This window comes from Rhinopithecus bieti, unplaced genomic scaffold, assembly GCF_001698545.2.
Source record: "Rhinopithecus bieti isolate Rb0 unplaced genomic scaffold, ASM169854v2 scaffold_7649, whole genome shotgun sequence".
Lineage (NCBI taxonomy): Eukaryota > Metazoa > Chordata > Mammalia > Primates > Cercopithecidae > Rhinopithecus > Rhinopithecus bieti.
In genome coordinates, this window is record NW_016805495.1 from 27,252 (window position 1) to 42,952 (window position 15,701).

At 45.7% G+C, this 15,701-nt stretch overlaps 1 protein-coding gene across 1 annotated transcript in view; it reads left to right on the plus strand.

Annotated features, from left to right (window-relative positions):
• The first annotated feature begins 784 nt into the window (after positions 1-784).
• YTHDF2 (YTH N6-methyladenosine RNA binding protein F2) overlaps positions 785-15,701 on the plus strand; it is a 36,339-nt gene continuing 21,422 nt past the window's right edge. Inside the window, exons 1-4 of the mRNA XM_017872673.1 lie at positions 785-1,702; positions 2,208-2,232; positions 2,809-2,888; positions 7,323-8,906. Coding sequence (XP_017728162.1) covers positions 1,676-1,702; positions 2,208-2,232; positions 2,809-2,888; positions 7,323-8,906 — 1,716 coding nt within the window. The 5' untranslated portion in view covers positions 785-1,675. The remainder of the gene's footprint in view (positions 1,703-2,207; positions 2,233-2,808; positions 2,889-7,322; positions 8,907-15,701) is intronic.

Consider the following 15,701-nt stretch of genomic DNA (forward strand, 5'->3'; position numbering starts at 1 on the left):
AAAAAAAAAAAAAAAAAAAAAAAAAAAAAAAAAAAAGAAGTATTACTAGGTTTATTCTATTCCCTTGATGGAATCTGTGCTTCCAGACTTGACATTTTACTGTCTCCATTAAAAGTCCTTCACCTTTGGTGCCTGACCTTATTCATTCCTACCATAAATGTGATTATGGGCATGAAAAAAACGTGTTTTGAGCACTTTGACCAAATTATTATGTTAAATCCAAGATGCCATGTTATTTATTTTACTACTGAGACCACCCAAGCCTCCTATATCCATCCAGCGTGTGGATAGCATGAGGTTGACAATTAGTGCATTTGTTACCTGTTTACCACGACATACTTGCAATAACAAAAGCTATTATATGGGGTTTCCTAGTATCAAGTATTCCTGTATGAGTTGGCTTTGCTTCTGATTGAAAATATTTTTGCCCATCCTTTGCATCTCCCCTAGATTCTGGTTCCCTAACATAGAGTCTCTCGTAGGGGTAGAGAGATACCATTATGTTAGTGTCACATAGACCTGGCTATTTAACAGCTTTGTAAACTTGGGCACAATTACTTAACCTTTCTGTTTTTCCAGTCGTAAAAAACCGAAAGACTGATAGTGATTTTGAAGTTGTCGAAAGACTTTAATGTGTTTGAAAATACCTAACAAAGCCTGGCCCACAGCTGGTATTTCAATAATGTTAATTTCCTTGCTTCCCTAAGGTCCTTAAGATTCATAGGTTCTCCGGACTCCTTGAAAGTTTTGTGTAGATGCGTGAGGTGTATTTTTCTTGGAAATAAAGTCCACAGTTGAACAGATTATCTCGGAGTCCAGCGATTTCCCCGAAAATAAATTGTAGATTCTCCTTCCTGTAATGCTAAGGAGTGAATGTCTTTTGCAGGAGACTGGATTCTTTCAGTGAGCGTTTTGCTTTCTGGGTACTTTCTGTAGTCTGCTAACAGAGGAGCATGACCAAGCCCCTCGCGGGGCGGGGCAAGTCACTCCCGGACAGGGCCCCCAAGAAGTTTCCCTGAGGGCGGTGTGACTCCCCAGGGGTCGGGTTACCTCCCAGATGGGGGTGGGGTATCACTTGCAGCTGGGAGGCAGGTTCATTTTAATGTCTCGCGGGCTTTGGAGGCCCCTCCCTCACTGAGAAACTGGCTTTTGTCGTTTTTCTGAAGCCAAAGCTAGTCTTTCCAGGTGTTAGTCAAAAACCTCGTGGTGCGACCCTGGTCGTCCCCAACCCCCTAGGCCTTAATCCCGGGGCGGTGGGGGCGGGGAGGCCGTGAGCACAGCTTCCGCTCCTCCAAGCCGCCAGAGGGCGCCGCGGCCGGCCTCTCCCTTCCCGGGGTGCTTCGCGCCAGGCCCCTTCCGCGTGGGTGAGTGAATGTGAGAGTCAGCGCTCGCGCCGCGCGCGCCGTCCGCCTCCGCTGTTCGGCGCTCCGCTTTCGGCGGTGAGGGGCGGGCGCGCGCGTAAAAGCATAGAGACGGGCGTTGAGCTCTTGGGCTAGAGCGTCGCCGAGTCGGAGCCGGAGCCTGAGCCGCGCGCTGTGTCTCCGCTGCGTCCGCCGAGGCCCCCGAGTGTCAGGGACAAAAGCCGCCGCCTGCTCCCGCAGCCGGGGCTCATCTGCCACCGCCGCCGCTCTGAGGAGAGTTCGCCGCCGTCGCCGCCCGCGAGGATCCGAGAGCCATGTCGGCCAGCAGCCTCTTGGAGCAGGTACAGGCCCGGCCCGCATGCCTCGGCCATTGTGTGAGGCGAGAGGGAGCCCGACTAGGCCCGGGCCAGCCGCCCCCGGGCAGGCCGAGCCGAGGCGGCGCCTCTCGCGGGCCAGGTTTCGGGCCTCTCAGGCCGGCCGCGCCCGGCGCCTCGCCCTCAGCCTGCTCTTCCCGCTTCTCCTCGGGCCTTGGAGCCCACGGGCCGGGCCGCGCCGCGTTCCCTTCTCTAAGCGGGCCTCGTTTTCCTTCCTTGTTTCCTTCCCCTTCCTTAAAGCCCTGGGTTCCTCGCGTTGCAGCTGGCGCGTCTGCCGCGTTTTCTTCCCTGCCCCACGGGCCTGGCGCTCTCCCCCGCCTCCCATTTTCAGCCTCTTCCTCCCTACCATTCCTGACGCCTCCCCTCGGGCCTGCTCCTTTATTCTCCCTTCGGGCCCTGCCTTAATTTGTTCTTCCTTTTTCATTTCTCCTTCGGACAACTTGCTGCTCGGCGACGTTTCCTTCCCCTGCAGAGACCAAAAGGTCAAGGAAACAAAGGTAAGCCCCGCTCCACCGGTGGCCCTGGGCCGGGAGGGGGACGCGGGGCGGTGGGGGCGGGGTCTCCGGGAAGCGCCCCGGGCGGAGGACCTTTCGGAAGCCGCTTAGTTCGCAGGTGCCGCACACTTAAGTATTTGACCCTTTCGGTGTGTTCTTGCAGCTGGCGAACAGCTTTTTCGCTAACAAGGAGTAATTCATTAAGGGTGGGGGTGGATTGGGTTTTGAAACGCTCCAGGTCCTTAGTTTCCTGTAGGTCTTAAAAGGCCTTTGTTTTTCATCCTCGTGGATCACTCTCTGGAAGTACGCTCATGTGATGGGGGAGGGGAAGCGGGAGGGAATGGAGATCCAGAGGAGCCAATAAAATGACCTTTTTAGATCAACTTGCTCTGGGTGGAGGGGGACATTTTCACTGGCGACTATCGCTTCAGCATTCACTCTCATCTCTTACCCTTTTGAAGTTCAATCTTACATGCTTTGTTAACTAGTAAGGTTTTTCTCTGGTTAGCATATATGGACTAATTTGAGAGGAAGATTATAGGATTGGGACACTCCTAATTGAGTTTTTTTTTCCTTTAGTACAAAATGGATCTGTACATCAAAAGGATGGATTAAACGATGATGATTTTGAACCTTACTTGAGTCCACAGGCAAGGCCCGTGAGTAGTTAACTATTTACATATCTGATCGAAGGGTGTATGTAGTATATTCTTTCTCTGCCTTCTACCAATACGTCCCATTTTCTGAGGATTCACTTTCTTTTTTCTTTTTCGAGACCGAGTCTCGCTCTGTCACCCAGGCTGGAGGCTGGGGTGTAGTGGCGCAGTCTTGGCTCACTCCAACCTCCGCCTCTCGGGTTCAAGCGATTCTTCTGTCTCAGCCTCCTGAGTAGCTGGGATTACAGGTGTGCACCACCGCTCCCAGCTAGTTTTTCTGTTTTTTTTTTTTTTTTTTTTTTTTTTAATAGAGACGGGGTTTCATGTTGGCCAGGCTGGTCTTGAACTCCTGACCTCAGGTGATCCACCTGCCTGGCCTCCCAAACTGCTGGGATTACAGGCGTGAGCCACCACGCCTAGCCGAGGATTCACTTTCTTAATATCTGTATTTTTTCTCTGCCCTCTATCAGGAAATCCCATGCTCTGAGGGTTCACCTCCTTAATACCTATTAATGTGTTACAGAACAGTTACTGAAAATGTCCGAGGCTGTTGAGATTCCCATCTCTGTAATGTCAGCAAACATACTATATTGAGAACGTAATACTGATTACTGGCAGTAACATATGCATGAATAATTATCTTCCTCCTTACCAAGAATGTAGCAGTGCAGAATTTAGGAATTCTTGCAAGTGTTAAATATTCTGAATTTACACCCCAGAAAACTTTGGATTAGTGTGATAGGGAAAGTTCTAATATAAAATCACCTGGAGGCGGGAAGATCTCTTGAGCCCAGAAGCTTGAAGCTGCAGCGAGCTATCTGCGATCATACCTGTGAAAAGCCACTGCACTCCAGCCTGGATGACAGAACAAGACCTGGTCTCTAAAAAATAGTCACCTGAACTTCATTCAGTGCTGGAGGACTGGCTCTCTTTCTTTTTTCTAGTTTATGGGTTCTTAGATTATCAGAACTATTTTGGAGTTAGGAAAAAAATTTTTTTTTTGAGACGTAGTGTTATTCTTGTCACCCAGGCTGGAGTGCAGTGGTGCAATCTTGGCTCACTGCAATCTCAGCCTACCAGGTGATCTTGCCCGCCTCAGCCTCCCAAGTAGCTGGGACCACCATGCCCGGCTAATTTTTTATATTTTTTGTAGAGACGGGGGTTTCACTATGTTGTCCAATCTGGTCTTGAATTCCTGAGCTCAAGAGGTCCGCCCTCCTCGACCTCTCAGAAGTGTTGGAATTATAGGTGTACGCCACCATGCTCGGCTGAGTCAGGACATTTTTGAGTTGAGCTGCACCTACATCTGTGTAGACTAACTTTATTTTTCACTGAAGGGAGGTATAGGATTTATAAAGTGGAGTGAAAGTTAAAATACTGTTTAGCACAAACGAATATCAGTAATGTTGGAGGTTTTTGCGGTGTAATCTTTTAGTGTAAAGTTGCATGTAGATTCAAATACTAATATGACCTGTGCATGTAGAAACTTGTTTGATTCAGCAGTTCTTTTGTGTTATTATCTCTGATCCCAAAGACATAGTTACATAGTTGTAACTAATGTAACTCCCCAGATTAATAGGCCAAAAGGAAAATTGGCAATATGTCTTCCAAAATGCCCTAAAAGGTCAAGAAGTTTATAAGTTCTGAAGATATGCTGTATGAAATACAGTTAGTAGTCCTCAATAATTGCATGCGCATATATGGAGCTGATTATCACATAAAACTTGTAGAATCCCTGTGTAAAATTTTTTAACATGAAAAGTGTAGAAACCACTTGAGCAAGTGATTGGAAAAAAGTTTTCACAAAACACAACCAGTTAATCAGGAAAAGTAGAGAAGGAAGTAGAGGAATGAACTATTAATAGGTTCCTGCTATTGAAGTAGTTTGCTTACATAATCATTATAACAGAGAGAGAGGGAGCATTTAGAAACATAATTCTAGGTAGTTCTTGTAAAACATTGTGTAATTCAGATTTTTGAGCTTGAGCATGTGGGAGCCTGCCAGTTCAGGTTTAGACATTCAACTGTATGTTGGCATAGCCTGTGATATTAAGTGCATTTGATTTTTCTTTCTCAGGTAAGCCAAAGCTTAAATGTCTTTGTTTAAAAAAATTTGGGTAATAATATAAATCTTACATGAGTAGATGAGGAAGGGTAACCTGAGAATCTAGTTTATTGTCTAGAGTAAGTTATCCACTTTTGTGCCAACTTTTCATTACCCTATTTTGGAATAATACTTCAAGTTTAATCCAGAGATTATAGGCCGAATTTCTTACACATACGGATTTGGGTCTGTTCAAATTTTTTTTTTTTTTTTTTTTTTTTGAGGCGGAGTCTTGCTCTGTCACCCAGGCTGGAGTGCAGTGGCACGATCTCAGCTCATTGCAAGCTCTGCCTCCTGGGTTCACGCCATTCTCCTGCCTCAGCCTCCTGAGTAGCTGGGACTACAGGCACACGTCACCATGCCTGGCTAATTTTTTGTATTTTTAGTAGCGACGGGGTTTCACCATGTTAGCCGGGATGGTCTTGATCTCCTGACCTCATGATCCGCCTGCCTCGGCCTCCCAAAGTGCTGGGATTACAGGTGTGAGCCACCACGCCTGACCTAAAATTTTTAACCTTACCTTTGTGAGAACTTTTAAATATGAAAAAAGTATGTGTGAAAAGACTTCACTTTTGTTTTTATGTATTTACGTATTTTTATTTATTTATTTATTTATGTATTTATTTATTTATTTATCTATTTTTTGAGACAGAGTCTTGCTGTGTCGCCCAGGCTGCAGTGCAGTGGTGCAGTCTGGCTCACTGCAACCTCCATCTCCTGGGTTCAAGCAATTCTCCCACTTTAGCCTCCCGAATAGCTGGGATTACAGGCAGGTGCTGCCATGCCCGGCTAATTTTTGTATTTTTAGTAGAGACGGGGTTTCATCGTGTTGGCCAGGCTGGTCTCCAACTCCTGGCCTCAAGTGATTTGCCCGCCTCAGCCTCCCAGAGTGCTGGAATTAGAGGCGTAAGCCACCGTGCCCGGCCTGTTTTTATTTATTTATTTTTTGAGACAGTCTGTCTGGCTCTCTTGCCCAGGCTGGAGTGCAGTGGTGCCATTTGGGCTCACTGCAACCTCTGCCTACTGGATTCAAGTGATTCTACTGCCTCAGCCTCCTGAGTAGCTGGGATTACAAGTGTATGCTACCATGCCTGGCTAATTTTTTGTATTTTTAGTAGAGACTGGGTTTTGTCATGATGGCCAGGCTGGTCTTGAACTGACCTCAAGTCATCCGCCTCTCTCTGTCTCCCAAAGTTCTGGGATTACAGGCGGGAGCCACTGCACCCAGCTATTTTTCTCATTTTACATCCTCCAGAAACCACTGTGCATTTCCTCTTCAGGTTATAACTAAGTAGTGGAATCTGTTGATATTCCCAGGTAGTTTGCCAAGAAGCTAGCACTATAAACTGGTAGTGAACCTTGCTTTTGGGTTTATGATTGAGAAATGACTACAGACATTTGGGCTAGAACTTGACATTTCCATTTCTTTTTGTTATTATTTTATTTTATTTTATTTTTTTTTTTGAGACGGAGTCTCGCTCTGTCGCCCGGGCTGGAGTGCAGTGGCCGGATCTCAGCTCACTGCAAGCTCCGCCTCCCGGGTTTACACCATTCTCCTGCCTCAGCCTCCGGAGTAGCTGGGACTACAGGCGCCCGCCACCTCGCCCGGCTAGTTTTTTGCATTTAGTAGAGACGGGGTTTCACCGTGTTAGCCAGGATGGTCTCGATCTCCTGACCTCGTGATCCGCCCGTCTCGGCCTCCCAAAGTGCTGGGATTACAGGCTTGAGCCACCGCGCCCGGCCTTGTTATTATTTTATTATCACCTGGTTCGCGTAGGTAGTTGCTAAAAGGATTACCTCAACATTCAGGACTTAGTTTGTGAAATGCTAAGTTTTCTTAGTTGTAGTGCTAAAGCTAAGGGCCATATTCACTGTATCAGCTTAACTTTAAATGTTTAAATGTTTCAATTACTACACCACAATTTCTTATGATAGAAAAAATGCCCTTGTGTTTATAGGAAATCATCTGATGTGCTGCACACACTGTTTTTTTTGAGATGGAGTTTCACTCTTGTTGCCCACAGGCTGGAGTGCAGTGGTGCAATCTCAGCTCACTGCAACCTCCGCCTTCTGGGTTCAAGTGATTCTCCTGCCTCAGGCCTCCCAAGTAGACAGGGTTTCGTCACATTGGCCGGGTTGGTCTCGAACTCCTGACCTCAGGTGATCTGCCCGCCTCCGCCTCCCAAAGTGTAGGGATTACAGGTGTGAGCCACCATGCCCAGCCCGCACACTCCTTTTTATAGTATATTTGAATTGTGTAACTAGGTGGGGGGAGGAAAGAGCCTGATAATAATTCTTTATGTTTTGATTTGCCTTTTTTTTTTCTTCCACAGAATAATGCATATACTGCCATGTCAGATTCCTACTTACCCAGTTACTACAGTCCCTCCATTGGCTTCTCCTATTCTTTGGGTGAAGCTGCTTGGTCTACTGGGGGTGACACAGCCATGCCCTATTTAACTTCTTATGGACAGCTGAGCAACGGAGAGCCCCACTTCCTACCAGATGCAATGTTTGGGCAACCAGGAGCCCTAGGTAGCACTCCATTTCTTGGTCAACATGGTTTTAATTTCTTTCCCAGTGGGATTGACTTCTCAGCATGGGGAAATAACAGTTCTCAGGGACAGTCTACTCAGAGCTCTGGATATAGTAGCAATTATGCTTATGCACCTAGCTCCTTAGGTGGAGCCATGATTGATGGACAGTCAGCTTTTGCCAATGAGACCCTCAATAAGGCTCCTGGCATGAATACTATAGACCAAGGGATGGCAGCACTGAAGTTGGGTAGCACAGAAGTTGCAAGCAATGTTCCTAAAGTTGTAGGTTCTGCTGTTGGTAGTGGGTCCATTACTAGTAACATCGTGGCTTCCAATAGTTTGCCTCCAGCCACTATTGCTCCTCCAAAACCAGCATCTTGGGCTGATATTGCTAGCAAGCCTGCAAAACAGCAACCTAAACTGAAGACGAAGAATGGCATTGCAGGGTCAAGTCTTCCGCCACCCCCGATAAAGCATAACATGGATATTGGAACTTGGGATAACAAGGGTCCCGTTGCAAAAGCCCCCTCACAGGCTTTGGTTCAGAATATAGGTCAGCCAACCCAGGGGTCTCCTCAGCCTGTAGGTCAGCAGGCTAACAATAGCCCACCAGTGGCTCAGGCATCAGTAGGCCAACAGACACAGCCATTGCCTCCACCTCCACCACAGCCTGCCCAGCTTTCAGTCCAGCAACAGGCAGCTCAGCCAACCCGCTGGGTAGCACCTCGGAACCGTGGCAGTGGGTTCGGTCATAATGGGGTGGATGGTAATGGAGTAGGACAGTCTCAGGCTGGTTCTGGATCTACTCCTTCAGAACCCCACCCAGTGTTGGAGAAGCTTCGGTCCATTAATAACTATAACCCCAAAGATTTTGACTGGAATCTGAAACATGGCCGGGTTTTCATCATTAAGAGCTACTCTGAGGACGATATTCACCGTTCCATTAAGTATAATATTTGGTGCAGCACAGAGCATGGTAACAAGAGACTGGATGCTGCTTATCGTTCCATGAACGGGAAAGGCCCCGTTTACTTACTTTTCAGTGTCAACGGCAGTGGACACTTCTGTGGCGTTGCAGAAATGAAATCTGCTGTGGACTACAACACATGTGCAGGTGTGTGGTCCCAGGACAAATGGAAGGGTCGTTTTGATGTCAGGTGGATTTTTGTGAAGGACGTTCCCAATAGCCAACTGCGACACATTCGCCTAGAGAACAACGAGAATAAACCAGTGACCAACTCTAGGGACACTCAGGAAGTGCCTCTGGAAAAGGCTAAGCAGGTGTTGAAAATTATAGCCAGCTACAAGCACACCACTTCCATTTTTGATGACTTCTCACACTATGAGAAACGCCAAGAGGAAGAAGAAAGTGTTAAAAAGGTAACCCACTTAACATTCTTAAGATTTTTAGGGAAGGAGGAATTAGAATGGAAGTATTATATATAGTGAACCATTATTAAAAACTCTGTAAATGAATACAGTATCACTTAACAGTTCAAGGCTTTATAGAAGTATAATTGGTTCTGATACTTCAACCCTAATGTGAAGGTATGTGAGAACATTAGTAGAGGACAGAAATAAGAACTTTGAAAGGAATGCAGAAACAGTACACAATGCAGAAAGAGGTGAAGAATGAGTCAAAAGAGATGCAGAGGGGTAATGGAAGTGATAAAACCATAGAAATTAAAGCAGAAGATTGAGGCTATAATATGGCAGAGAAAAATCGAAATTTCTCTGTTGGATTAACTTGGCTTCGCTGGCATTTTGTGGTTATTTTCGAGAGTCAATCTATCGTCACCAACTCTTGAAATCACTTCTGTCTTCCCTGTGACAATTGGTGGTGTAAAAGAGTCACTTTCCGATTCCTCTGTAACAAGTGGGAATCTTGGGCAGAATGATGAGGAATGGATTCAAACTAGAGTTGAATTTGAAAGAGTTGGTAGCGTTTGTGAGTATTGAATGAATGTAAACTTTAGCATTATAAAAGGATGATAAAACTGGTTGGAGCAGATAGTCATATATTATCTGGGATTTATACTTAATTTTTTTTGGGTAGGGTCTCACTCTGTTGCCCAGGCTGGAGTGCAGTGGCATGATTTGGGCCCACTCCAGCCTCCACCTTCTGGGCTCAAGTGATCCTCCCATCTCAGCCTCCTGAGTAGCTGGGATCACAGGCATGCACCACCATGCCCGGCTAGTTTTTCATGTTTTTTGTAGAGCTGGATTTTACGATGTTGCCCAGGCTGTTCTTGAACTCCTGAGCTCAAGTGATCTACCCCTGCCTCTTCCCAAAGTGCTGGGATTACAGGTGTGAGCCACTGCAGCTGGCCTAGACATTGTTAAACGTAGGAAATAGGTGAAAAGATTATGGGCAAGGAGAAATTTTTCTTTGAAGATATATATATTAGTGGTTGAGAGAATCCTGAGGTGATGAATCTCAAATATAAAGTCTAACAAACATTGTTTTCCTTAAATTTGTTAAGAACTCGTAGGGATCTTATATGTGATCTAAGATCTGAGGCATTGTTAGGCGGCTGTATGAGAACTTACTCCTTTTAGCAGTGGAAGAAGGGCTCGTTGGTACAATCTTCTTGGAGGTATATAGTTAAAGTAGGGTTAGTTGCTGTTTTACCTTCCAGTGTGTACAGATTAATAAGAAATGGAGTTATACTTGTCAGTGACTCCTCTCTTCCCCACAATTTAATAGTTTAACTTAAAATCTTCCATATTAGTCCGGTCACAGTGGCTCACGCCTGTAATCCCAGCACTTTGGGAGGCTAAGGTGGGCAGATCACCTGAGGTCAGGACCAGCCTGACCAACATGGAGAAACTTCATTTCTATTAAAAGTACAGAATTAGCCAGGCATGGTGGCACATGCCTGTAATCCCAGCTACTTGGGAGGCTGAGGTAGGAGAATCACTTGAACCCCAAAGGCAGAGGTTGCGGTGAGCCAAGATTGTGCTCTAGCCTGGGCAACAAGAGCTAAACTCCATCTCCCCACTGCCCCCCCAAAAAAACTATCATATTTTGGCCTGGTGTGGTGGCTCATGCTTGCAATCCCAACACTTTGGGAGGCTGAGGCAGGAGGATTGCTTGGGCCCAGGAGTTTAAGACTAGCCTGGGCAATGTAGTAAGACCCCATCTCTAAAAAAAAAAAAAAATTAGCTGGGCATGGTGGCACACACCTGTTCTAGCTACTCTGGAGGCTGAGGAAGGAGGATCGCTTGAGCCCAGGAGTTTGAGGCTGTAGTGAGCCATGATTGCATCACTGCACTCCAGCCAGGGCAACATAGCAAGACTCTGTCTCAAAAATAAATAAAATTTACAGTATTTTGTAGAAAAAGTAGTTTATTGGTACTCTTTGCTAGACATCTGAAGGGCTCTAAAGGGATCGTCAGGGTCCTGATTCTAGAGGGACAAGTAAGGAGGCCATGATCTTTTAGGCATCTTTTAGTGGCATAGCAGATTTATAAATGTGTGAGGGGCATCTAGGTGCTTGGTTTATCCACTTGAAATGTGTACTATCTTACTAGTCTTTCTAATAAAATTCTGTCCTACATCTTGTGATTAAAAGCAGGAAGGAAATGATGTTAATGCACAGCATAGTTGTTAAGATAGACTTGTATGTGTTAGGGCCAGTTGGGGAAATTCGGGTTCATTTTCTTTTCAATTTTGCATTGCTGGGGTCAGATGAAGAAATATGGGTTTACACATGGAGTAGCAGGCTGAGCTTGGGTGGCTCTTGCCTGTAATCCCAGCACATTGGTAGGTAGAGGCGGGCCGATCACTTGAGGTCAGCAGTTTGAGGCCAGCATGGTGAAATCCCTCTCTACTAAAAATGCTAAAACAGGGCCAGACGCGGTGGCTCACATCTGTAATCCCAGCACTTTGGGAGGCCAGGGTGGGCGGATCACGAGGTCAGGAGATCAAGACCATCCTGGCTAACACGGTGAAACCCCGTCTCTACTGAAAATACGAAAAATTAGCCGGGCATGGTGATGTGCGCCTGCAGTCCCAGCTACTTGGAAGGCTGAGGTGGGAGAATGGCGTGAACTCGGGAGGCGGAGCTTGCAGTGAGCTGAGATCGTGCCACTGCACTCCAGCGTGGGTGACAGAGCGAGACTTCGTCTCAAAAAACCAAAAAACAAAACAAAAAAAAAACTAAAAAAAAAAAAAAAAAGCTGGGTCTGGTTTTGAGCACCTGTGATCCCAACTGCTTGGGAGGCTGAGGCAGGATAATTTCTTGAACCCAGGAGGCAGGGGTTGCAGTGAGGTGAGATCACACCACTGCACTCCAGTCTGGGCGACAGAGGGAGACTCTGTCTAAACAAGTCGCAAATTTGGGTTTTGTTAATTTAGCTTTTGGCCAGGCGCTGTGGCTCACGTCTATAATCCCACCACTTTGGGAGGCCAGGGTAGGCGGATCACCTGAGGTCAGGAGTTCGAGACCAGCCTGGACAGCATGGTGAAACCCCGTCTCTACTAAAAACACAAAAAAATTAGCCGGGCATGGTGTTGCATGCCTGTAATCCCAGCTACTTGGGAGGCTGAGGCAGGAGAATCGCTTGACCTGGGAGGCCGAGGTTGCAGTGAGCAGAGATCATGCCATTGCACTCCAGCCTGGGCAACAAGAGTGAAACTCCATCTCAAAAAAAAGAAAAAAAAAAAATTCAGCTTTTATTCAAGTATGTATTTTGATTACGTTTGCTAGAGTGGTTCAGTTAATGATAATTGAAACTGATATGTAGGTGTAAGATTCCTATGTTGGAATTGACCAGCCTTTTAATGTTTTCATAGAATGAATGCAATAATAAACAGAATTTAGGGTCTTTGGTAAGCTAACTAATGGTTTTTTTTTTTTTTTTTTTTTTTGAGACGGAGTCTCACTCTGTTGCCCAGGCTGGAGTGCAGTGGTTTAGAACCATTAGCTGGGCGGTGGCTCATGCCTGTAATCCTAGCACTTTGAGAGGCTGAGGCGGGCGGATCATGAGGTCAGGAGATTGAGACCACCTGGTCAACGTGGTGAAACCCTGTGTCTACTAAAAATACAAAGATTAGCTGGGCGTGGTGGTGGGTGCCTGTAATCCCAGCTACTGGGGAGGCTGAGACAGGAGAATTGCTTGAACCAGGAAGTCACAGGTTGCAGTGAGCTGAGATGGAGCCACTGCACTCCAGCCTGGTGAAAGAGCAAAACTCCGTCTCAAAAAGAAAAAAAAACAATAAAAAAACCCGTTCCATAAAGACTCTTGATAAGTGAGTATCCTAGTTCTCAGCTGGTGAACGAACCACCAAATAAAATAAAGGCTTCAGTTATACTTGTGTCAGGTTACTTTTTAGTTTACTCTCTTGTAAGAACTGCTGGGATTGGCTGGGCGTGGTGGCTCATGCCTGTCATCCCAGCACTTTGGGAGGCCAAGGCGGATGGATCACAAGGTCAGGAGATTGAGACCATCCTGGCTAACACGGTGAAACCACGTCTCTACGAAAAATACAAAAAATTAGCCGGGCGAGGTGGCGGGCGCCTATAGTCCCAGCTACTTGGGTGGCTGAGGCAGGAGAATGGTGTGAACCTGGGAGGTGGAGCTTTCAGTGAGCTGAGATTGTGCCACTGCACTCCAGCCTGGGTGACAGAGCGAGACTCTGTCTCAAAAAAAAAAAAAGACTTTGGGAGCCGAGACGCGGCGGATCACGATGGGTCAGAGATCGAGACCATCGCTGGCTAACACGAGTTTGAAAACCCCGCTTCTACTAAAAACAAAAAACTAGCCGGGCGAGGGCGGGCGCACGTTATCCCATCTACTCGCGGAGCTGAGGCAGAGAGAATGGCATAAACCCGGGAGGCGGAGCCTGCAGTGAACTGAGATCCGTCCACTGCACTCTAGCCAGCGGCAACAGAGCAAGACCCCGTCTCAAAAAAAAAAAAACAAACAAACAAAAAAAAAAGAAAAATTGCTGGGATTTCAGGAAGATGCTTCTAAGCCCAGTTACCATTTTAGTTAGTACTGCCTTGCTTTCCTGTTGGTTACTATTTTCCTTAACATCTTTACATAACTGATTGTAAACTGTTCTTACAATCTCTATTAGGCTTTAAAGAATAGGCAGATTTTATGAGAATGGGGCTCATAGCTCATTGAGACGGTGGACTCCCTTAGGTGAATTGTTTGTGTGTGTATCTTTGTAGTATTTATGAGATTGCAAAAGCTTTCATGCCAAATGGGTGGTAACCCCATAAAGAAGTAGGGAAATACTTAAACTTCATCCTGAAGATGATGTCACAGCTGTTCTAAAGTTCCATGATTGGGCAGTTTCTTGGCAGAACACACTGAAGCAGAGCCACAGCCATTTTTGCCTAGTATTATTACTGACTTGTTCTGCATGATCTAATTGAGTTACATAGAACCTTCAAGCATTGGATCTGTCAGGCTTGAAACTTAGAGCAAATTTTAGTGACCTGTTTGATAGATGTGACTTTTATTTTTTTAAACAGCAATATACTGTGCTTAAGGTGTGGTTTACCTTGTTGAATGCTACAGATACTGTTGTGAAACCTTTCTGCATTTATTTAGAACTTTTCGCTAGTTAAGTATTCCTCTATGACATCAGTTTTGTTGGCTTCGTAGTGTTGTCAGACTTACTATAATTTACCGATCCCTAATTGTTGAATATGTCAGCAATCTGTATTTTAATATATTTTTTCTAATTAAAATAACACTACACTGAACATCCTTTTGTATATTTATATTTGTTCATTAGTAGTTAGATGTGTCAAAGGTATATGGATTTTAAAAATAGTATTTTACCACAGACTCAGAAATTCTTAGTAAAGGGGTAAATGCTTTGTGGTCCTGGCTAAGTTTTATATATATTGCTACATAAATCTTTTTCCTGAAAAGTTGAGGGAATCATTGTGCAACTGTTATCTAGAAGAAGGCAGTGGTTGAGAGCGTTTCTCTTTTTTTTTTTTTCCTTTGAGATGGGGTCTCGCTCTGTTGCCCAGGCTGGAGTGCAGTGATGTGATCTCAGCCCACTACAACCTTCACCTTCCCAGGTTCAAGCGATTCTTGTGCCTGAGCTTCCCAAGTAGTTGGGACTACAGGCAAGCGCCACCACACCTAGCTAATTTTTGTATTTTTACAAGCGCCACCACACCTAGCTAATTTTTGTATTTTTAGTAGAGATGGGGTTTCACCATGTTGGCCAGGCTTGTCTGGAACTCTTGACCTCAAGCCATCCACCCTTCTTGGCCTCCCAAACTGCTGGGATGACAGGCGTGAGCCACTGCACCCAGCCGCCTTTCTCTTTTGACTCAACTTGGGAATAGTCTGGGAGAAAGGAGAGTTAACTTCCTGAATGAGTGAATTTTTTTTTTAAAGAAATTTCATAAAATAATTGGTTTAATTTTTGTCTTGTGTCTAGCCCTTTAACTACAAGTAAAAATAAGGGAAGCAGTCAAGAATAAGGGAAGCAGTCAAGTAGAGAGGACAAAGGACTAATTCTTTTAAAGTCCAGCATCTTGTTAGACTCAATGGATGATGGAGCCCTGGGAGACAAAAATTAATGAAATAGAAAAAAAATAGACTTAATTGGGTACTTGGGTAAATGATTTTTCTGAATAACTGCGGAGCAAATGGAGAGTGAGGGGAGAGTTGAGATACAGAGAAAATGTGATTGTGGTGGCAACAGTTTGAATTTTAGTCTAAAAAAAAAAGTCATTGGTATTAAATGGGACCAGATTGACTGTATACCCTTTTGTGCTATTGAATTTTTTTTTTTTTTTTTGAGATGGAGTTTCACTTTTGTTGCCCAGGCTGGAGTGCAATGGTGTGATCTCGGCTCACTGCAACCTCCGCCTCCCAGGTTCAAGCGATTTTCCTGCCTCAGCCCCGCGGAGTAGCTAGGAGTACAGGCGGCTGCCTCCATGCCCGGCTAATTTTTGTATTTTTAGTAGAGATGGGGTTTCACCATGTTGGGCAGGCTGGTCTCGAACCCTTGACTTTGTGATCTGCCTGGCTTGGCCTCCAGCCACCGCGCCCAGCCCAAATTTTTTTGAGACTAGATTCTTAATGTCAAAAGACAAAGCTAGGTCGGGCATGGTGACTCACGCCTGTAATCCCAGCACTTGGGGAGACCAAGCCAGGCAGATCACAAAGTCAAGGGTTCGAGACCAGCCTGCC